Raw genomic sequence first — 24626 nt, 5'->3', positions numbered from 1 at the left:
AAGAGACACCAATCTTTAATCCAAGAAGATATGAAATGACACAATTTCATGTACTGTGAGACAAGCACTTTTTCATCTGACTCAACTGTCAAATTTGACCCAACCACATCTAAATAAATAGGCTCTTCTTTTTGTTGGCTATTCTGACGTCCAAAGAAAACAGAGCGAGCAACTTCTTCCAAAGATGAGAGGTATTTTCATTAACCGCAAAAGAGTTTTTCTCTTGTCATTTCTTAATGACTTCAATGCAAAAAAATAAACTTTCGATGCTAACACACAGTCTTAAGTTCCAGTCAATGTGACCTACTTTGCTAAAGGAAAACTGAAAATGTCTCTCAATTATCCATGTATTGAGTTCTAGGAGATCGCTCACCATTTTTTAAAATAATGGCTATTGCTAATCTTCTTTATCCAACATAAACCCTTAATCCTACCATGCTTCCACCCACTTCCTGATCTTGTGTGAACAAATGCACTTCCCTCCTAAGTTACTACATAAAGGAATGCCATCAAGGGAGAGCAGCTGGGAATATGCAAGGATACACGCATTCTCTAACACTGTCAGAGTCAAGAGTATTACCTCTGCCTCATGCCAACATTACCTTCTTCATTCTGACCTCCACTAAACCCTGTTAATTATCCCTTCTGGAACAACTGGAGTCTATTCTCCAGTGCATCCTTCCTCCCTGTCATCAACCTCCTCTTGTTTGGAAAAGGTCCTCCCTTTGATGACAGTTCTACTTCTCTTTAAACTCATGAGCTTCTCGTACCTCCTTGTCATCTTCTCTGCATTGAATCTCTGAGATGCCTCTTCTCTCCACAACTCTAATAGGACTGGATTCTGAAGTGCCACCATGACCTTTTATTCAGGGAAGTGAAACAGCCTTTTTCTCAGCCCCCGTTCTCCTTGACCCTTGAAATGTCAGGCAGGGATGATCGATTCCCCCTGGAAGTTATCTTGGTCGCTGGCTCTGAAGACAGTCGTAACCTGATATTCCTTTTGGGTCCTTAACTATCTCAGTCTCTCCTGATCCATCTTTCTCCGTCCACCTCATAAACCTGGGATTCTCCTAGGTTGAGCCTTATCCTTCTGCCCTTTTGCCAGAAATCATATCCTCTTATATGCAGCACCTCAAGGAAAATACTGTTCTGGTGTGCCTGGTCAGCCTAGACAGCTCCTCCAGGGCACAACAGACCTACACCAGTTACTAGTTTGACGCACTCTCAAAAGTTCTAAATTCAGACACATCTTTCTCTGCCCTTAAGTCACTGACACCTGCTCCTGAACCCTCTTACTGTAACTCCTAAGCTTGAAACTCCAGGATAATCCTTGCCTTTTCCTTCTCCACATCCACCATTCACCCTTCCTCCTATTAACCCTATTTGGCTAGTTACCAAGTTCAGCAAACTTCCTTTTCAAGTTCTTTTCATTGACTCTTTCCATGCTTTCTTTCCACTGTCACATCATTAGTTTAGGCCAAGAGTTGGCTAAGTATGGTCCACAGTCTGCCACGTGTTTATGTAAATAAAGTTTTATCGGAACACGGCCCTGCCTATTCATTTATGTATTGTCTATGGCAGCTCCCACACTCCACCAGCAGAGGTGAGGAGCTGCACAGAAACCGTATGGTCAGAAAACCCAAAATTATTTACCGTCTTACCTTTCACAGAAACAGTCTGCTGCCTCTGCGTTAGGCCGTTTTAGGCTCGCACACAAACTGCTTCCCGATCCCTAACCATCTTCCATGCCCAGTTTCACACCTTCACTAATCTTCCTACCATCTGGTTAATTTTCCTAAAACATCATTCTAAAAATATTACTCTCCTGCTCAAAAATTATGTGGCTTTCCATTATGTCTAAGATAAAAAGTCAAAAAAGACAGGGCAGTATCTTATCCATCTCTGTCCTTCAGGCAGTGACAAGCACCACGCTGGACACCGAGTAACATGTAAATACCTAAGCTTGGCGTCAAAGCTCCTTTCAGCCTGGTCTCAGGACTTCTCAGCCAGGTTTCCCACCACTCTGCATCTGCATCCCCACAAAGCTTCTGACTCAGTAATTCCAATCCATCCACAGTTCCTGGGCATGCCTTACTGCTACAGAATTCACACTTTTGCGTCTTCATTCCTGATACTGGCCAGGTGAGGACCCACCCTCTGGTGTGCATACAAATTTACTCTGCCTTTCAAGATCCAGTTAAGGTATGAATTAGACTATCTATAATTTCTTTCTTGACCTTTCTTGAACAGTTTCCCCAATGATAACATAGTCCTTATTATTCTATACTGTTAACCTGACAATGTTATTTTGCTTTCTTGCTTAAATTCGGTATTATCATGTGTTTGTCTTTTCATCCCAGTTCTCTCAAAATTTAGCATTAATATAGCATATTATATTAAATGTTCAGGTATACCTGCTCAAATATTTTTCAGGAAGTAAGTATATAAACAAATAACTCATTGAAAGCAGATACAATAAAGATCAGTGACTCCTGTCTCTCCCCAGAAGACATCTGTCCAAATCTAGGGACATTTTTGACTGTCACTAAAGAGAGAGTGGGGGAGGGAAGGAAGTGCTACTGACATCTAGCGGGTAGATACCAGAAACGCTTCTAAACATCATACAATGCACAGGACAGTCCCTCACCATAAGGAATCATCTGGCGCCAAATGTCAATAACTCTGAAGTGGAGAAACTCTAATGGAGATGAGTTCTTTGCTAGGTTGTATCTCCAAACACAGAAATGAGAAAATCATAAATACTTGTTCACTATTTTCTTCTAAATATTTATGGCTTTTTGTTACTTTGACGGAAAACACCAAGAGGTGAATGATGTCTCACTACCTATTCAGCCATGTGCTGGCTCCTTTGCCCTTGAGAGAAGTGAACCCAGCAATCAGTAACCTGCATATACTATATGATTGTTGGAAAATTTGGAAGAAAGCACATCGAAGGAGAATTCACTGAGTGTGGCAACATACACATGTGGCATAACTCAGTGATTACTAGTGCTATGGTAGTAGGACCAAGAAACTGTCTGAAGTAAACTGACATCTCCGTCACCTCTAAAACTGGGTGCCCCAGAGCTCAGTCCTTTTAATTTGTCTCTATCTAGACTTACTTTCTTGGTGATCTCAATGAATAATATTTCTTTAAATACTATTGATACCCTGAAGCCTCCCAAATTTATATCTGAAGTCCAGTCTTCTCTCCTGAGATCCAAACAGTTATATCTAATGGCCTCTCCAACATTTCCACACATATGTGTAATATCAGGTAAAATGTAATATGTCTCTATTAACTCAGTGGCTTAATACTCTCCTGGGAATCTGTCCTCTGTGCTGTGCCTCAGCAATCCAGTCTTCCTCAATCTCTGGGCTCCGCCATCTTTCCCTGAAGCCTCCTCCTCTTTCATCATGATGGGTGAATACAGAGACCAAAGAATCGCTCCACGGCTTCTCACTGCCTCAGCCTGGAAATGATACACACATCACTGCCCCCTGCACTTCATGCACCAACACTGGTTACGTGGTCCCATCTAAACATAAGGAGGCTAGGAAGTGTAGTCCTCGATGCACCAGAAGAGAGGAGTATGAAACAGGATTGGTGAAAGCATGGCAATATTTCTGCTAGCACGTCTAAAACTGAACTCCTGATCTCCACTCTCAATCTGTTCCTTCTAAGTCATCTCATCTCAGTAAATGCCTATCCTATCCTTCCACTGCTCAGGACAAAGACCTCGAAGTCATCTTTGACTTCTCTGTGTCTCTCACAATCCCCATCCAATCCATCAGCGAGTCATCTTGGCTCTCCCTTCAAAGCATATCCCGAATCCAACCATTTCTCACCAGCTCCACTGCTCTCTTGTCCATTTCACATCTGGAAACTTAGAATAGCCCAGGTTCTACTCTTGTCACCATACAGTCTATTTTCAACAGAGCAGATGGGGTGATCTCTTAAAAACTTAAGTCACATTATGTCATCCCTAGGCTCAAAACCCTCCAATTCCTTCACATGTCACTCAGAGAAGAGCTCCAGCTCTTATAATAGCCTAAAACCCCTCCTCAATCTGTGTGCCTCCAGCTCCACACTCCTATCCTGATGACTTCCTTATCTCCACCACTGCCACCAACACTGGCCTCCTTTCTATTCCTCAAACATACCAGGCATGCTGCCATCTCACATTTTTCACAGTTGCTGTTCCCTCTAACCAAAACCACTTTCCCCAAATACCCACAGGGCTCGTTCCTTCACCTCCTTTGAATCTTTGCACAAATGCCATCTTCTCAGTGAGGTCCCTGACTAGTCTCCAAAAACTGTAGCTTCTCCCACCTACCCACCTTCCTTCCAGAACTTCCTATCCTGCTTTCTGCTTTATTTGGGGGGGTGTGTGTGTGTGCGTGTGTGTGAGGGAGACTGGTCCTGAGCTAACATGTTACAAATCTTCCTCTTTTTGCTTGAGGAAGATGGTCACTGAGCAAACACCTGTGCCAATCTTCCTCTATTTTACGAGGGATGCTGCCACAGCATGGCTTGCCAAGTGGTGTGAGGTTGGTGCCCGGGATCTGAACCTGGGAACCCCAGGCCACTGAAGCAGAGCACAAACTTAACCACTACGCCACCAGGCCAGCCCCTTGCTTAATTTGGTTTTTCTCCTTGCATTTATTACTGTCTAACATACTCTATTTGTTTACTGTTTGTCTCCCCTCACTAAAATATAAGCTCCATGAGAATATTATTTGTCCATTTTGTCCACCAAGTATTTCCAACTCTTAAAACCATGCTTCAAATATAGCAGTTCTCCACAAATATTCGCTGAACAAATTAGCAGCCACTGTCCAAATCTCATTTTAAAATAACTTTAGAACTTGTCATAACATCTTAAAATCTTACACTAAACTAAAATTGGGGGAGGATAAGAATCGTATTATATTTAACTTTTAATCCTTAGTTTAGCAAAGTTCCTGACAGAGATTGAGAAATCTTTAAATATTTGTTTAATTGAATGTGTCGAATTATCATTCAGTTTTCATACACTCTGCTATCTTGTGACTGCCTGTTCAAAATATTTAGTAATGAAGATCGTGCAGCTGATCTGCAATCATAGTGGAATAACTCACATTTCTCACCAAGACCCATGATATTTAAAACCTCTGCTCTTTGTTTAAATACGTTGAGATCAAGTTGAGTTGTAATGCATACTTTAAAACACCAACTTTTCCAGAAGGGTCTGAAAACCATTTAAGTTGATCAAAGCAGGTGAGATAGCGTGTTTAGCAGCACAGATTCTGGAATAAGACAACGTGAGCTCACATTCCACCAGCACAGCTTTCTAGCTGTCGTGACCTTGAATGAGATCTCTAAGCTCAGCTTCCGAATGTCCTTCCTTAGATAGGGTACAGCAGAGCCTGCCGCACGGAGCTGTGGAATGGTTTAACGAGATGGGTCACATAAAGCACTCAGCATGATGTCGATCAATGAATGCAAGCTCTTTCAATCAGTGAAGATGGGCCATCTGCTGTACACCTTATAGCAAAAGTTACATTGCATTAATTTTTCCCATTTCTCAAAATTATTAAAGCATGAAAGAAATAGATTACATTTCTCCTATGAATAGTTATTTTCACTTTAATTCATAAGGTAGACTTATTTGACAATTGATACACCGTATATAAGTTGTAAATTCAGATAAGAGACTTTGGTACCCAATGGCACCATAGCTCTTACTTGCATCTATTCTAACCAAACAAAGTGCTCAAAGCTGCTGACCAACCAGGCCAGGATCAGCAGGTACCAGGCTCTGGTGCCCCCCATCCTCCTGACCAAGTACATGGCAGACTGCGCTACATTGACAACATTTCTCTTCCAGTGAGCCAGGAGGGAGCTTCGGGTTCCTTCCCAACATGGGCAGCTGCTCACAGGTGCCAACTGATCACAGTTGACGGAAGAAAAGCCTAATATGCATTTCCTCTCTAGATCTTGGCAAACAGTATGCAACCACAATCCATACTCTGTATAATATAAGGCTCCCTTTCTCCATAGACATGTATATTCTAAAAATTGTGGGAAAGTTTTAATAAATTAAATTATTATTTTAGAAGGTCATAGAAGATAATTCATGGAATCTTATGAATCCTTAAACTCATGCAAAAATACAGAAATCAGAGTTAGAAAACTGTTCAAAATGAAAGAGTAAGTCTTAATGACTAATAAAAAGTAAAATATATCTAACGAATCGACTTTGTAATCTCACAGTTTAGTACTCTATTATATAACTGCAAAGTAAATTGGCAACTTGGAGTTACAACAGTTCTGAAATTGTTTGGCTTTAAGCAGCATTCCATTGAACCCTGAAGTATAGCGTCCAGTTGGACGGTGTAAAAAATACATGTTGTAAACATGATTCTTTTAACTAGTTTAGATGCCAAGTTCTTCCAAACAGATTGTACCCTCAAAAATAATAATCTGATTTTGGTTAGACTTGAAAACAACATTGTACATATCCTGCTCAAACTGATCCAGAGGACCCAAGAAAAAAGCTGGAATAATAGGGTTTCAGGATTTTGATAATGCCACATTATTAAAAATGAAAAAATTATTTAAACAGAAACTAATCAAAATAATTTCCCAGAAGAATGATGAAACACTGACAGGAACTGGTGATTCTGAAGCTCTACATCGAGATGCTAAGTTGGATGGCACCTTCAATTCCACTCAACAGATAGAAACCTGTCCAAATGGCTCAGACAGCCACACAGGTTCTAAGACGGGCTAGTAGTGGCTATAGTCAAAGACGATACTACAGAATCTCTAAGAACAAGGAGCTGAGAAATAATCTGAAGTTATTTGGTATTCTAAAGGAGAAAAAAATAGACAGTAAAGAGATTAATTTATTAAACTAACTCTAGAATTTTAATACATATTATTATGAGGTTTGAGGCAAGAAAACAAATACTATTAATATCTACAAATACACATGAACTTCTAAAAATACTGCTGAAACATATAATATATAATATGGATCCAATGAATGTATCTTTAGACCTCACTAACTGAAATAAGTCTTCAATGATATAAGTCAACTGATTCAGTAACATGTTGACACATGTAGGAATATTCAGGCCCTTGAGGTCTAGTATTATGGAATGTAATCCTACCACAAACTGTAACTTATTCAATCTACCGCATTTTACTTAGCAGCCGTCACCGTTTTATTGTATAACACACAACACTTACAATTAACAAATAGCATTTTTTTTCCAAACCTTCTAGCTTGATGATAAATTTAAGCCAGACTCCCTCTCACTTTGATAGGAATGGATCAGACCAGAAAAACTTTCTGGGAACATTCAGCACCACCTAAATAGGATTTTAAAACATCTTGATATAAGGATACTACAGAAGCTATAAAAACAATAAATATTGCTCAGCCTTTATTTGAGTACCGGGAATATAACATATTTCACAGTATCAAAGGAACTTCGATTATCAGTATAGATAATTGTTGACTTGAGTGCCATGGCAAGTCAACTCTGACTCCCAGTGACCCTGTGGACAGCGGATCAGAACCCTGCCAGGTCTTTCTGCACCATCTTCTGACCTTCCAGGGCTCTATCAGACAATGCTCTGCTGCTGTTCACAGGGTTTTCACGGTCAATTTTTTCAGAAGTGGGTGGCCAGGTCCTTCTTCCCAGTCTGTCTTAGTCTGGAAGCTCTGCTGAAACCTGTCCACCCTGGGTGACCCTGCTGGTGTTTGAAATCCCAGTGGCACAGCTTTCAGCATCAAAACAACAGGCAGCTGCTACAGTAGGACAACCGACAGATGGCTGCTGTGGGTCCCTGATCAGGACACGAACCTGGGCTGTGGCGGTAAGAGCACCAGAGCTTAACCACGAGACCACCAGGGCTGGCTGGTATAGACTCTGATCCTGCTATGTATAACCTACGTTCATACTTATTTCTATTGACAAGAACAACATTTAGTGAAAAATTGTAATAAGCTAAAATTGGATATAACTTAAACTGCTTCTAAATATGAAGTTCTAATATAGCATTTCAGTCAAATATTAAAGTTAAATCTTACTTTAACTGCTTACCTCTTAAAATTCCCTAGATCTTCTAAGCCAGACTGTAAAATAAAATCCATATACAATGAAAAAAAAATTGTTGAAGGAGCAAACTTTGGTTTAATCACGTGCTGTTAAACTAGTGTTACATGCGCGCAATTTTTAAAAATATAAGTAAAACACAAATTCATGAGCCAGTAAGCCATTCTGAGGTAATATTTTGCCTTTCTAAAGTCTGTCAGGCTATTCATCAACATACATTACTAACAGTATATAAAAGCTCTTGATGAAAACCTTTACTGAATGTCAGCAAGAATTGTGCTAAGAAGCAAGGATGCGAGATGAACAAGTACTCTTAATGTAGCAGAGAGGCAAAGAAACGGGTAAGATTTCAGTTCTGTGGGCTACGTTCTGGGATGGGGTAAATGCCGAAGGATAGGGCACACCTTGTAGAGGCCCATGACCCAGCGTGGCTGACAGCGTGGGAAGAACGAAGCAATCAGAGAGGCCTGCTCAGAGGGAGTGAAAGCCACAGCGAGTCTTCAATATTTACAAGTTTCCCAGGAAGGGAAGAGGCCAATCTTGGAAGAGGCTACAGCACTAGTAGGGCACAGAAACCTCAGAGAACCTACGAGGTTCAGGGAACCGAAAGAAGCCAGACGTAGGACATGAGTGACACAGGCAAGCAATTACTGCTGTGTGCTCTACCACACGCTTGAGACCTCCTCCTGAGGGCGTGAAAGGGCCTGTGAAGGATGTGAAGTAGAAGAGGATACGACTAGGTACATATTTTAGAACGACCACTCTAGAAGCTACTTAAAGCAGAAAAAGACAGTCAAGAGATAAAATAAAGCTCCAAAATAAGGAGATGGAGCAAAGAGAACAGCTTTGAGAGATATTAAAAACTAAAAATGGACAGGACTTTGAGAAAAGATGATGGCCTGTTCTCTGACTTGACTTACTCAATAGCTGATGATGCCATCCACTGAGATGGTAAGGACTGGAACAGACAGGAAACAGAGAAAAACTAGGAGAGGAGAGCTGAGGAGTTCAATTTTCATCTGCTGAGCCTGTAGACCTAAGTACTTCTAGGCAGGGGAGATGCGCCAGCAGGTAGTTGGTGATGCAAGAATGAAGGCATACTCATTAAAGGTCATCTGAAGATGTCAGGTAACTGTAACAGCAGCTAACGTTGATGAGCTTTAACCCTAGGCCAGGCATGTGCTAAGCCCTTCATCTAACTTATTATCCTCCCACTCTACGCAAGAGGAAGAGTTTAAGTAATTTCCCAATGATTGAGAAATATTTAAGTGTCGGGGACGTCTGATTTCACAGTTCAGTCCTTGCCCACTAGACAACACTGTGTCATGCAAAATCCATTACAGGTTTTAGGACCTGGGTCCTAAACCTGGCTCCTAAACGTGGGTGCAATTCTAATCTCTGCTATTTAAGAGTTGTTTGACTTTGTTTAAGCCATAGTGTCCTTATCTGTAAAATGGTGACAACAACCACTACATCGCAAGGATATGATAAGGACTGGAGAGAGTCTATGGAAAATACTAGATGGAGTGTTCACGTGCCATAAATGGCACCTACTGGTACATCTATACCTGGAGAAAGAATTTTTCTTGAAGAAAAATAGCTATGTTCTAAGTAAATCCTCTTTCATTTTATTAACTTTCTTTTAATTCCACCCTATTTGTTCTGCATCTCAATAAACGCTAATTTTTCAAAAACTTTTGAGACGTTAACATACTCTGCAAGATTTAAAGTCATTTCAAGATTTCAACTAAGAAGAAATCATATCAATGGAAAGGGAGTTGATGCATTATAGTGATGAATGTCAAAACTAGAAAACCCGAGAGCACTAAGGCACGTGGACGCTATGATGAAGAGAGCAGTAAGGCATGTGGATGCTATGATGGAGAGAGCAGTAAGGCATGTGGACGCTATGATGCAGAGAGCAGTAAGGCATGTGGACGCTGTGATGGAGAGAGCAGTAAGGCATGTGGACGCTATGATGCAGAGAGCAGTAAGGCATGTGGATGCTGTGATGGAGAGAGCAGTAAGACATGTGGATGCTACAATGCAGAGAGCAGTAAGGCATGTGCATGCTGTGATGGAGAGAGCAGTAAGGCATGTGGATGCTGTGATGGAGAGAGCAGTAAGACATGTGGATGCTACAATGCAGAGAGCAGTAAGGCATGTGCATGCTGTGATGGAGAGAGCAGTAAGGCATGTGGATGCTGTGATGGAGAGAGCAGTAAGACATGTGGATGCTACAATGCAGAGAGCAGTAAGGCATGTGCATGCTGTGATGGAGAGAGCAGTAAGGCATGTGGATGCCATGATGGAGAGAGCAGTAAGGCATGTGGATGCTATGATGGAGAGAGCACTAAGGCATGTGGATGCTATCATGGAGAGAGCACTAAGGCATGTGGATGCTATCATGGAGAGAGCTTTGGACTTGGAGTCAGAAGACCTGGGTGAAGTCCCAACTCTGACGCTTACCAGCCATGCCAACGTGGGCAACACATTTAATAGTCCCAAGCATCCCTTTGCACATGAACAAGATGAACATATTGGCCTGTATGTTCTTCTAAGTCTGAGGATGCTGAAGAAGGAGGAAGGATTTATGATGTTTATAAAATCAAAGGTATTGCCATTAAAACTTGACACAAACGTCAAGCTTCCTGTGGCTTAAAGCAGAAGCACCCACTCCCGACGGCCTATCAATCCCCCACAGATCAGGAGCTTCCATTTGTCACTGACCAGATCACAACCCTCAGGCAGAGAGCTAACGCGAGGGAGGAGAAAGAGAAAGGGAGAGTGGAGAGGATTCTTTTCTTCGCTCAAAATCTCTTCCAGGCTCACTACAAATTCAGCAGCTGGGTTTGAGCTGAGAGGCCAGAAGGTCACCCTAGATTGTTGGTTTTCAAATCTTGCTGCATGTTAATAACACTGGAAACTTAAAACAAAAGAATTTTTTTTTTTAATACTGAGCTGCACAACCCTAAAATATCCATGGGAGGAAACTAGATTTACAAGGGCTGGGTTTCACTTTGTAAAACGTGATATGAAGCATCCCAGGTAATAACCTCACTCTAAAGTCAAACAGAAAAACATATTCTCTTTAACCTCCACTGCACTGAAAACAACAATTCGAAAATCCGTTCTTGAGTAAACACACACCCTACGGTGAGTAACGGAATCTACGATCTGGGTTTGTGGGGATTCCACTTGCTCTAGCTCTGAAAGTTCCACATCCAGGAAACCCCTGGGCCTCTGGAAAACAGGAACAGCTGGTCGATCTAAAACACACACAAACACACACACGGCTGCACGCACACATGCACGCACCCACACAAACCTGTAAGGAGCCCTCAGAGTGTCAGAACAAAGTACAGATCAACAGGGCCCTCTCTTGAAGGATAGTCACTAAGCTGACACCACCATTGGCTCAGGTACCTACATGGTCACACCCACAGACCTCTGACACCACTGGGATCCACAGACATGCAATGGCATGGGTGACACACTGTCATGCCGACTATCATCCATTTTGCCAGAGTCCATGCTATGAATATTTAAGTTCAATAACCAGCATTAAAAGAAACCAAAAAACTACTTTGAAGCTCCTGCCTACCCACTGCCATTTGTCTACATTTCTAAAAAAGTCAGGTAATCTTTGAGGAATAACATCTCTACCATTTGACAGATTTTTTATAGTTTTATGGCTTTGTAATTTTTTGCTACATTTTTCCTGTAATGATGCAATGTGAAACTAAAAAGTACTATAATATACAATGAAATTAGACAATGGTCATGTCTGTATGTAAGTTAAAGACTCGATTATCACTTCTTTTGAGTGAATACTCAATAGAAAACAAATTAAATCAACTTGGAATGGCCTGAATACACCAGAACAAAGATTCCTCTGTATTTTAAAATTGAGCTCATCATAACCACATCGTTATACACAAATACACGGTCCTCGGTTGCCTGATACAAACAGACTCTAAGATCTAGTCATGATCATACAATCTAATAAAGAACAGCATCAATCGGCACAAGATACACTTGGTGGGTACACATGTCCCCTTACTTGTGATATCGATAGTGGTCTGTAGGGGAACAGCTTAGACCACAGTTGGTGGGAATGTGGGAGTGTGGGGCAAGACCTCCCACTGACTCCAGTTCCACACACTAAATAAATAGCATCATGGAGACACTACTAACAAATTAGCAGAAAGGCCATCTAAATCCTTTCCCTTTGAGAAATCAGAATCTTAGAATGATTGCCACGAGTCTTGTGCATTCTTCACTCTGCAAAGAGGTTAGCAGAAAAGGAAAGCCCTTGAGGACTGTGGCTGCCACCCTTGAAATGAACAAGCAGCATGCTAGTAACATACTTAGGCTTCTGACATTCAACAATACGTGTACCATCTAAGCGCACCAGAAGAAAACCTCATCAAGGAGGTGTGTAAAACCGTGGAGACTGTCTAAAGAAGCGAGCAGCATTTCAAAGCCCTCATCTCTCTACCACCAGCTTTACAAACAGTCAATCAAGGGAGACCTCAAAATTCGATATTGTTAAGCAGGAGCAGCATAAATTTCCAAAGGTCTGCACTATGGTCTTGAAAGAGAATTTGAAAATCAACTAAAAAATATGTTTAACAAAAAACTTGCTTCTTACAATATATTCCTTTCAGTATGAGTTTGAGTAGCCTTACCACAACTTTTTCCAGCAAACCTGAGATTGGATTAGGACTTACTGATTGTTCATTTAAATCCTGGGAGTCTTCCATGTGGTTTTCTCACGTCTCCTGCCACTCCCAAGTAGAAGCAGCTTCTTCCTCCAGTTAAAAACGGACTATCTAAAACAAAAAGACGGAAACACAGGGGGAAAATGAAAAAGTTATCTTTTTTATTTATTTGTGAAATTACTGCAACATACTGCGGTTCACGTGCTAACCAGTAATCTATAGAAGCATTATCTTTAAAGAACAAAATTCATTAATACTGTCCCTGTAGCTGATAGAAATAATGATCTGGAAAATCACATCATGGTAAAATTGGGATATGTGAACAGCTGTTCAGGAATCCTTCACATAAACTAAAGCGCCTGAGGACAGCCTTGGAGGCACGGTCTGTAACAAACATTAGGACACTGTTTTGCTGCGAGAGCTCTGAATTAAGCAATTCACAGATTAAACATTAAGAGTCTGCATTAACCATTCACTTTCTAAAGAACATAAAATTGAGAAAATACAATGTGTATGTTAATATGATAGCTTTCTATTGCAGGAAAATTTGTCCAAATTACCAGAAGATCATTACTCAGTTCTAAAGGATGTAATGTTATAAAATACACGCCCAATTTTAAAAAGAGGATGAAAGTAAGGCTATTAGGATAAAGAAGGCATTACCAACATATATGGGAAGGACAACTGGTCAATAAACTACGGGAAAACAATCAGCTACCTAGTCAAAGAAAGTTAATCTTTACTCCACGGCATACATTAAAAATTTCTGAGACAAACTGAAGTTTAGAAAACTTTAAGGGGCCAGTCTGGTGGCATAGAGGTTGAGTTCACGTGCTCCCCTTCAGCAGTCCATGGTTCACGAATTCGGATCCCTGGTGCAGACATACACCACTCATCAAGCCATGCTGTGGTGGCATCCCACATGCAAAATGGAGGAAGACTGCCACAGATGTTAGCTCAGGGGCAATCTTCATCAAGCAAAAAGAGAGGAAGATTGGCACAGATGTTAGCTCAGAGACAATCTTCCTCAAGCAAAAAAAGGAAGATTGGCAATGGATATTAGCTCAGGGACAATCTTTCTCACCAAAGAAAAAGAAAGAGCTCTAAGAAAAATAGCATACCTTTTTTTAATTCCAAGATCGACAAGGATTTCATAATAGAAATAATGGAATATAATAGAAAAAAGCCAGACACCCCCCTTGAATACACACACACACACACACACACAATAAACAAAATTAAAAGATACACAAAAATATAAAAAAGAAATATCTGCACAAATATCAAACACATGGACTAATGTCCTTCACATATAAAGTGCTCTTACAACCCAAACAGAAAGGGGCATACACATTCCTACAGAAAAATGGTCCATCACCACAAAACAATGTTTAAACTCACCAATAAATGAAAGGCAATTTAAAATAGCAATGATACATTTCTAGCCCTTCAAATTCTAATTCAAAAAATAAAATTAAGGGCCAGCCCAGAGGCACAGTGGTTAAGTTCGCACCCTCCGCTTTGGTGGTCCGGATTTCGCTGGTTCAGATCCCGAGTGCGGACATGGCACCGCTTGGCAAGCCACGCTGTGGTAGGTGTCCCACATATAAAGTGGAGGAAGATGGGCACAGTTGTTAACTCAGGGCCAATCTTCCTCAGCAAAAAGAGTAGAATTGGCAGGAGATGTTAGCTCAGGGCTAATCTTCCTCAAAAAAATTAAATTAAATTAAATTAAAAGAACATGAGAGGTTAAAAAAATTTATGTAAAAGGTGTTCATCATAGACATAAATACAGGTATAAATTATTAAACTCACATTTTAAGGAATATTTAGTGACATCAAAAATTTCTGAAAAAAAATTTCTGAAAATATAATTTAAGTGGGAAATAAGTATTCCAATCTGCAGAAACAATATGTTCCCAAATCACTTTATTGAACCTTCAGCATATGCAGGGTTTCGCTCAATTTTATATATATCTATTCACATATTCTCTACAACCAAGTAGACAAGGTTTTAATTTCTTTTCTTTTCTGCTTTGTAATATTGTCTACAATAAAACTGTTACCTTCCTTACTAGAACACATTTTAAAAATTAAAAAGGAAATTTAAAACGTGAATTGTAAATTGTCTTATGCATATACAAACAGAGACACAGATCACAGTTTTTTTCAATCTTAAGAGTTAAAAGTCATAAAATGGTAACGGTAACTTACATGCGTGTAATGTGACAGTCTCAGTAAGTTATTGATTAAAAATACTCCAACACCAGAGAAGTGTCATTTTTAAAGAAAAGCAAATTGAAAGCTCACATGAAATGGGCCCCGGAAGGGTAGATATTAAGCATACTGAAAGGTGTGGCAGTACATACATTTGAATTCAGGAAGATACGCAGGCAGGGAGTTCTAGCCTTAAAGATGTCACTTTCTGGGGTTGGGGTGTGGGCCTGAGAAATGGTGACCGGAAAAAGCCCATTTCTGTCTCTCAGCTCGCACCTCCATCTTTCTTCTCCCACCCTCCCTCATCTCCTCACACACTGGACTGGTTCCTGGCATCAAATCTGGGTCTCACTCTGGTCCTAATTCTTGCTGATGCTTTGCTTGCTTCTACCCTAGCAGACCTCCTGATCCTTGGTCCTGAGCACTGCTCCCTCCCCTCGCGTCCAGGACCACTCCAGCTTGCTGGGGTTTGCCTTGGATATGGTGCACACTATCGTAAGTATCTGCCACTAGTCCAACTGATGCTGACCTGTCTGCCACACGAGCCCTTCCTCCATCCTCCAGGATGGAGCTGTGGTCGATCATCTTTAGAGCCATTTTCTCCTCACTACCTGGATAACACATTAGCCAAGTGCTCTCTTGAAGGGGAGAATCCGATGTTCCTTTTCACTCTAACAGGTAAATGGGGACGATGAACAGTAGAAACATTGTACAAGATTACAAACGGAAGGGACCACAGATTCAGCTAAATAAAAACAAAACAAAAACTGCCTTTCTAAACAGAGAAAAACAGCCAAAACGTAAAAGGACACAACAGATCACGGAAAATAGCTTCAGTAAATATTACAAATGTGATATTGAGAACGAAGAAATTAACAAGGAAAAGTTTAAGGGCCTGTTAAGTGATTAAGCAAGAATATGAAAACACAAATCATATAAGAAGATGCAAACAAGAAACAAATATATGGAAAAGTGTTCACTCTCACAGGTGCCAAAATATGTCCATTTAAGCAACAAGTATACATTTTGGATTACCATATATATATATTCAATAATCAAACCACTTTAAATATTGATAATACCCATTGTCAGAAAGGATACAGTGAAATGGTGTCTTCATGCAATTGCTAGTGATAATGTCAAGTTTTCTAATACTTTTAGAAAGCAATCTCACTGCATTTTAAAAGATATAAATACGTTAAACTCTTTTACCCAATATTAACTTTCCTAAGGAGTAAACTTCCTCCCAAAAAAGTCACAAGGTATTCAGTACAGTGTTATTCATTATAATCAAAACTAGAAATAGCCTCAGCTTTGTAGAGGATTGATTAAACAAACTGTGATCAATTTAATATAATGTAACGAACAATTTAATATAATGTAATAAAAACGACATAGAAACACAAAAATTATTGATTTTGTATTGTGAAAAAAATCAGAACAAAATTTTAGCTATGCTAACCCATGTACAAGTAAGCATGCATTTGGATATTGATTAAAAGGAAACACTGAAAAATAAAAATAAGTTGATAAAGAGTTATATTTTTGGTTTCACATACGTTATTATTGCTGATTTTATTGTCTGTGCAATAAATAAAATTTTATTTTTTTCCATTATAATACAAGAGGACAGATAAGTAATAGCAAATGATGCTAAAATGGTTTTACAAGATCAGCTGAAACTACAGCAGCGAAGACGAATTTTCTAAGCAGACCCTTTCTCCACGTGGCCCCTGCGGCTTCTTCCACATGGATCACATTTTGAAGCCAGAGTAGTGTCTTCAAGGGTAGACACCTTTGCTCTTTACTTGTGTTCTCTCCAGCACCTAGCTCGGTGCCCGGAAAGCGTTAGGTATTTAATAAATATCGACTGAATGAACGACACAATAAATGGCGGATGAAATCAGGCATAATGTATCTGATGATGTGAATGAAATATTGAAACAGCCAGATAATTTAATTTTTGAAAATTCTGTTTCAAATATGTGGCTATTTTAAGAAAAATTCTGTTTTGTCCTACATTTTTCAGGTATATCACTGACTTCATCTTACTTTTCACTTTGTATAAGGACAGAAAGAGTAGAAACTTTGGGGGACCTATTATTTGCTAAACCAGAGTATGGTAACTTTTCAGAAAATTCAATACTGAGACTTAGTCCACTGGTCTTTTCCTACTCGCCTGACCTAACAATAAAATATACTTATAATAATATGATCATCGAGACCAATTTAACCTACTGTTTACTTATAATACAGCATGCTGTTTTAGTTTCCTGGGGCTGCCATAAAAAAGGCACCATAAACTGGGCGGCTTAGAACATCAGAAATGTATTCTCTCGCGGTTCTGACAGCAAGAAGTCCCATATTAAGACACAGGCAGGTCCAGGCTCCCTCAGGAGGCTCTAGAAAAGAATCCTTTGTCTCTTCCTAGTTTGCACTGTTTGCTGACAGTCCCAGCTTCCCTTGGCTTGTAGATGCATCACTGAATCTCTGCCTCCATCATCACAAGAATTCCCTTCACATGGCTTTCTTCTGTGTGTATCTCTGCATCCAAAGTTCTCTGTTCTTATAAGCACACCAGTCATTGGACCAGGACCCACCCTAATCCAGTAAAAGCTCATCTTAACTTGATTACATCTGCAAAGACCTTATCTCCAAACAAGGTCACATTCACAGGTGAAGGGGTCAGAACTTGAACAGATCCTTTAGGGGACACAATTCAACCCACAACACATGTACAGTCATCACAGTGAAATGATTATTAAGACGCGATCAAAGTTTACATGTAATTTTTCCAGAAAGTATATGTGAGAATGAAATTAAGGATACTGATCATTAGGCAAGAAGTCATCATTTTCTAGAAGCACCACCATCTCAGGGCACTGGTGATAACTTAAGTGAAATTAAAAATTAAGATTTCAGGAAAGATGTTGGAGCATAAGAGAATTAAGCAAAAAACAGCCTTTTCTGGTTAAGCACCAGTTCAGAATCTATTCAACATTCCAGTTGGGGAGTTATTTGCATCAATGTTCCACGTTACAACATAATACTTTGCTTTATGTTTCCTTAAAATTGAGATTAATTGTTACTTAGTTTAACTTTTTTACGGTAACATGAATTGCTTTCTTTGCCAAACACACTAAGGTACTAAAATATTATGAGCCCAGTGATTTTATATTATTGAACCAAGTAAAACTATCTAGGCAGACACAGTATTATTTTACATCATAATTTAGCAATGGTTGTTATGCTAAATCCTTTAACATTTAGTTTTCACAAATATATGAGAAAAAGACAAGAACACTCTTCAAATCAAGCAAGAGAAGTATTACCTCATAATAAAGATATAAAATTAAGGAATAACAGTAACCTCATGCTGTTTTATGAGGCAATAATCCAGTTCCCAGCTCTATTTCAAGGCCATTCCCCCAGAAAAGGTGAATTTAAAACAGGAATAGTAGCAACCCCACCCATTCCATGTTAGGTGATTTCTCCTCCAGTGAGGGTTTCTATACATAGAAAATTGATCATATCCTTTTCTTTAGCTCTGCTCTAGAAGTAAGCTATAAACTTGTGTCTTAGAAAATTAGAATTAAAAAAATCAACAATTCTTCTAATTTAAATACAGAAGAAGTTTCATCTATCAAGTTTTAAAACAATTCTCAGAAATGGAAGGAGGTCTGGTCCAGGTGGCGGAGGCAGCAAAGGACCCCGTGCCTTAAAGAAAGAGATGTTGAAGGAGTTGTAGGAGTCTGTCGAGTGTGTGGATGCAGCCCTAGTGCTCTTTCTTTCTAATCAAAACTTCAGGAACAACCGGCTTGTCCCAGCATGCTATACTCCAGCTGAAATGATGAACACGAGGGGCTCTCGGGGCCAGGGCTGGCAGGGGATGAGGACAGAAGCTGCACCTCTGGATTACGCACACCAGTGGCACAGCCTTCCACCGGTCTTTCAAGCCAGACACCGGGGCTCTGTCACTGGCTCCGAACCCACTCCTCTCCACATTCAATAACCTACCAGTCCTATCAGCAGGTCACAGAGTTCCCTCAACTCTCTCCACGTTTCTCTCCTCAATGCCACAACAGAGCTTCAAGCCATCCTTGTCACCTGCCTCCTGAGGGTTTAAAATTGTTAAAATAAAGATCTGATTCTAGCCTCTTAAAACAATTCAGAGCTTGATCCTATCCTTAGGATAAACCAGAAATTCCTTAATCCGTCCTACTTGAAGCTGTGCACTGCCTAGCAGAGCACCCCTCTGCCAAAACATCGCACGAAGGGGAACTGGCAGTCAGGTGCTTTTGCTCCCTGGGGCCACTGTCTGTCACCAGTAGGAGTCCTGAGGTAGCGCTCCACCTTCCTTCTCCCCTAGTCCCTGTTCCACTGTCCCCCCATTCCCTCACCCTCTCATTACTGTCACAGTGCCCTGCCACCAAGGGCTGGGCATGGCACCAGGAGTCACCTGAGAGGGGGCGCACACAGCAGAGGCCACGTCTGCCTCCTGCCACAGCGCAAAGGAAAATGGAGAGGGAAAGAGACTGCCTTCCCCTGCCCGTGTTCCAAAGGTCCAGTACACAGTGAGGGAAAGATGCAAAGATTACAGGCGGCCAAACCTGTGTTCCGGCTCAGACCCCGGGTAGGGAGGGAGGTGCTGGATAGTCCAGCCCAGAACCTCTTTTAACCCAAGTGGAGGCTTCGAAGAATCTACATACACGTGCAGAATTTCCTTGCACAAAGGAAGCGGCCTTGCATTATAGACTTTTCATTCAGACAGCTCATCTATCTATCATTTGACTTCCGGATTTTCAAACGGCAAGTATATTTTCAGAAACATACCGTGTACAAAATTGAGGTTTGCTTGTATGGGGGTATATTATACACATATAAGATACATCTTACGCTGATCCACGTTCAGCTTACAACCTCTTAGATGCCCCAGTCTTTTCCAGTTACACCAAATCCCTTCCACTGAATGACTCAGCGCAATCCCTTCCCATGGCTTACGATGTGGGCCTGGGAAACCACCAGGCTGAGCCTCTTCTGGTGGCAAACCATCTAGGATATAAACCTTGGGAGCTCTTCACAGCCAGGCAGAAAAAGCTGGTCGGCTAGGGAGAGACAGAAGGGAGCTGACCCAGAAAGACGAGCAGAAGCGAGGACAGCAAGAAAGTCCTGGCAGAACGTAAACCCTGGACCTGGTTACTCCAGAAGCCCCACGGTTTCTATGCCCTTCCTGCTGCTTGGTTGTTCAATTCTTCCTGGGATTCACGAGCTAGCCTCACAGTCTTCAATTAAATTCTCTGCTTTACTAAACATATTGCCTAATATAAAACTGCAATTGTATAGGAAGTCTAATGACTTACATTCTCATGACATGATTGAGAAATTCTAGCTGGGATCAGGCGTCAAGAAGGGCACTGCTTTCGTGTCCCATGTACCACGTTACCCACGCTGCCCTCCAAATTTCATTAATGGGTCTGTGAAGCTGGGTCAGGCCCTGGTTGCTTCCAACTGCTCAGGCAGCATGCCAGCGAGGGAAGCCAACAGCACAAAGAATAGTGAGCTCCAATTCTACGGCCTACTGTTCAGAGGGGGAGAGGGGCCTTCTCCGACCATGCATGTGATGCTCTTCCCACTTGTACCAAAGGAAAACAGCAAAGGTGTCCAAGAAACATATCTGGGCAAGCAGTCATGAGCACGCTGCCTGACTTCAAGCTCCATACATGGAGTCACGCTACAAACTAGATGCTGGGCTCTTTTTGAACTGTTTACTAAGACAGAGTGTGGACTTTGCAAAATGGTCCATTTAACACAAAATATTTAATAAGAATGAGGCTAATTTCCCATGCTAGAACATGGTGACAAGCTCAATTTCATGATAATCACTTGGCTCATTAGTGGTGAGTTCATTTGATGGCAGTAATCTTCCTGGAATTATCATTATGATCACTGGATTTTGGACAAGGACGGCCAGGTTTTCATTTTGTTTGCGTCTGCTAATTGTTGATGGTTGGTTAGTTATCCTGGAAAACACAGACACAGTTACAAGCGGATGGTCCCAGAGAAACAGCCAAAAGAACTCGGAGCTTGAGCAACTTCGGTTGCGCCCACAGATCCTCAGGCTGACTCTGCACACCAGCTTCCCCTCTCACGCACAGCCCTCTGGCTCCCGCCAACATGTGCTTCCCCATTACTCTGATGAGCCTTTGTCCACACTGCGTGGATCCGTCCAGCTGGCTCTCCTACAGCCTGGAAGAAGAGAATGGCTGGAGCCCTTTCTTACAAACAGTCTGCTTTTTCTCTCAGCCATAAACCTCTTCTATACTTAGGACCCTTTTTTGATGAGAAAATATATTACTTAACACATATCTGAGGACTTCATGCCCCACTGGGGGAAAATCTGCTGCACTCTGAAAGAATTTAAGAGATCACCTAAGTTTAGTATTCACCTCTGGAAACCCTAGAGGTCTAAAGGATAGTTTTGCTGGAGGGAACATTAATTTAGTAATTCCAGAGTAAAGACTTTTGGAATCAAACAGGTCTAAATGTGAGTCTTTGCTTTATCACCGGATAACTGTATGGCCTTGGGATAGTTAATCCCTCTAAATAGCATTCTCTCCATCCATAAAGTATGGACAATAATATTTGTGATATATTTTGTTAGGCTTAAATGAAATCACATATTTCAAAAATATAAGCCACTTGATTACTACCGACAAAGTGAAAGAAAGTCTCTGCTTTTATATTTTGCTCTTCATTTACTGAATTAAAACATTTTAACTCTTTTTACAGTGGAGTAGTATCTATGCAATTTCTTGTGGAAATGCAGTGACTTTTAATTCTTCTCAACTAAGAATCTTGTAGAAATCAGTGATTTCCAGGAGCTGCATTAACTGTCTATATTTAGACAGAAGCCAAACTCAGAAGTCTTTTACCAATCCTCTAAAGTCACATCAGTTTATACAAACAAACACTATCTTAACTCGTTCGCAGCTGGCCTAGTTTGCCATTCTACAAGACATCGACGTTGTGTGGTTTCTTTAGTGTTAACAGACTGATGCTGCAGATGACAAAGTTATAGAAGGGGACATGAAAGAGAAGGGAATATGTTTCTGGAAAAGAAAACATGAGCGAGCAATGAGCACTCAGTGTTAAAGAGACACTAAGGAGTTCTGAATCGGCTAAAGCAAAGTGCTAAATACTAGCAAATAAATACAACTGGTTATGATTATATTTTGATAGCCTTAAAATGCAAATAAAGGATGGCATCTGTGATATCATTGGAACAACATATCTACTTCAGATTTCTGAAAAACAAGGAGAACGGTAACTGGAGTTAAGTGGCAACTTGAAGACTGTTGCAACAAAGTAGGTAAGATGTCAAGAGATCCTGGACTGTCCTTGTGGCTGAAAGGAGCCTGGGGAAGCAGAGGACGGGAGGGTAACATGAAGACACATCAACAGGACGTGGAACATATATGAATATGACTGATAAGGTAAATACGACTTTCAGGTGGCACACCTGGATTCTTGAGAAAATGGTGATATGGAACAATTCAGAGGAAAAGATATGTTTGTGTTTCTGTGTTACTGTTTTTGTGGTCATTACCTTCACGTATGGGCAGGAAACAACATCCAGAGGCAATGTATAATGGAGCGAGTCTGAGAAGCTTGCCCCTTTTTTGGAAGGAGGGCTAGAAAAACTCAGCCCACCATCAGACTCAGCAAGGAAGTTTGTCATATGAGGGAGCCTCTGGAAAGAGAATAAAAGAAAATACTTACTTGAGATAAATCAAAACCTCAGCCTTGCACAAATGTAAATTCTCAATTGTTACTGCATGTGTGGCACGGAAATCCCAGGCCAGAAAATTAAAACCAAGACTCATCTAGGGGCTTGAAATCCCTAGACTCCGGGGGAAGCTAAAGCAAAACTGTTCAACAAGGCACTGAAGATTATGAGAGAGAAAGTCATCAAAAACGATAAGCTACACAAGGAAACAAAACACTGTAGAGACAGCAGATGCAAGAACAGGAGAATTGGAATCCAAAAATTCAAGATTATACGACAATCTGAAAACTACCATATAATAAGTATGCTTAAAATAATTAAAGAGACTGAAGGAATGGAAACAAAACTGAAGGAACCACACATTATGAAAATTAAATACACCAACTTGGGAAAGAACCATAAAAAATATATTTTTTAAATATATGCACTGAAATTGCAAAAAGAAATGAATGAATTAATTTAACAACGAATTAGATTCTGCTAAAGAAATACTGTGTGGGACTCAGCCCTGTGGCCAAATGGTTAAAGTTCTGCATGCTCTGCTTTGGCAGCCTGGGTTTGCAGGTTCAGATCCTGGGAATGGACCTGCTCCACTCACCAGCCATGCTGTGGTGGTGTCCCACATACAAAAAAATAGAGGAGGATGATTGGCAATGGATGTTAGGTGAGGGCAAATCTTCCTCAGCAAAAAAATAAATAAATAAAAATTGTGAAGTAGAAGATAAAACTCAACAAGTATCCATCTTCATAAATGAAATTCATGATAACAATAACAATACAAATACATCTTTTCTTCTCAATTTTCCATAGTACCAATTTCTCAGGAATCAAGGTATGACACTTGAAAGTCATAATTTTTATTTTGGGGGGGGCAGGTCCAATATATAACAAAGTAAACATGAGAGAGAGAAAATATAGCAGTAAATCTGACTTACCTAAAGTCAAGCTACTTGCTTGAATTGTATCTATACTGAGTATTAAGGATTTATTAACTACAATCATGTTCCACATAACGATGTTTTCGTCAGTGCCAGACTGCATATAGGAGGGTGGTCCCATAAGATTGGTACCATAGAGCCTGGGTGTGTAGTAGGCTGCACCATCTAGGCTTGTGTAAGGACACTGTGATGTTCTCACAGTGACGAAATCACCCAACAACGCATTTCTCAGAACATGTCCCTGTTGTTAAGTAACACATGACTGCATGATGCTATTTGCTCTCCTAAAACTTGGGGCACCTTTGGGGAATTTTCTTTGTCCAGATTTTTAACTGAAGCATCTTGGAAAGTTTGAATATCTTCTTTCCTCTCAATAAATTTCCCTGTAGCATCAGAGTATAAAAGCATCCCACTGACTTTACAACTGCATTCAAAGTAGGAGTCACATTTATTAAAAAAACTGCCATTATAGCTTCTAAAAATCCAAAGAACTTTCTAAGGACTGAAGTTATAAGAACTCAAAAAATAATGTCTCAAATGAACTTGGTGTTGTGGTTCAATTCCAGGTTGTGCTTCCCTGCTGTATGTTCCGACCTTAGGGCAAACTTAGGAGAGAGAGAGAGAGAGAAAGATTACAAATAGAACCCAAAATCTTATTTCTTGGTCCTGAGATCATGAGGAGCATAGGAATAAGTGGGGTTTATTTACAGACTGAGAATATGAGTCTGTAGATGTAATACTCGAAGCTTCCTAGCTCCAGTAAATAGAAGCACCTCTGACTCCTCTTTCCTTCTTTCAATTCTTCCTCACATACTAGTTTGAAAATCTACCTTTCAGAACTTCCACTCTGGT

At 40.5% G+C, this 24626-nt stretch overlaps 1 protein-coding gene across 23 annotated transcripts in view; it reads right to left on the bottom strand.

The window, feature by feature from the left end:
• Positions 1-24626, bottom strand: part of EYA4 (EYA transcriptional coactivator and phosphatase 4) — a 294223-nt gene that overhangs the window by 212618 nt on the left and 56979 nt on the right. For 22 of the 23 annotated variants that reach the window (XR_011497637.1, XM_014856121.3, XM_070496153.1 and 19 more), the window contains one exon: positions 12843-12944. The exons of the other annotated variant lie outside the window; for it this stretch is intronic. Coding sequence is in view for 21 of the 22 variants with exons in the window: in XM_014856121.3 (XP_014711607.1) it covers positions 12843-12875 (33 nt within the window). In the remaining variant the exon portion in view is untranslated. The remainder of the gene's footprint in view (positions 1-12842; positions 12945-24626) is intronic. 23 annotated transcript variants of the gene reach the window in all.

Source organism: Equus asinus, chromosome 24 (assembly GCF_041296235.1).
Source record: "Equus asinus isolate D_3611 breed Donkey chromosome 24, EquAss-T2T_v2, whole genome shotgun sequence".
Lineage (NCBI taxonomy): Eukaryota > Metazoa > Chordata > Mammalia > Perissodactyla > Equidae > Equus > Equus asinus.
The sequence above is the reverse complement of the archived record's forward strand: the minus strand, read 5'-3'. Positions and strand labels throughout refer to the sequence as shown.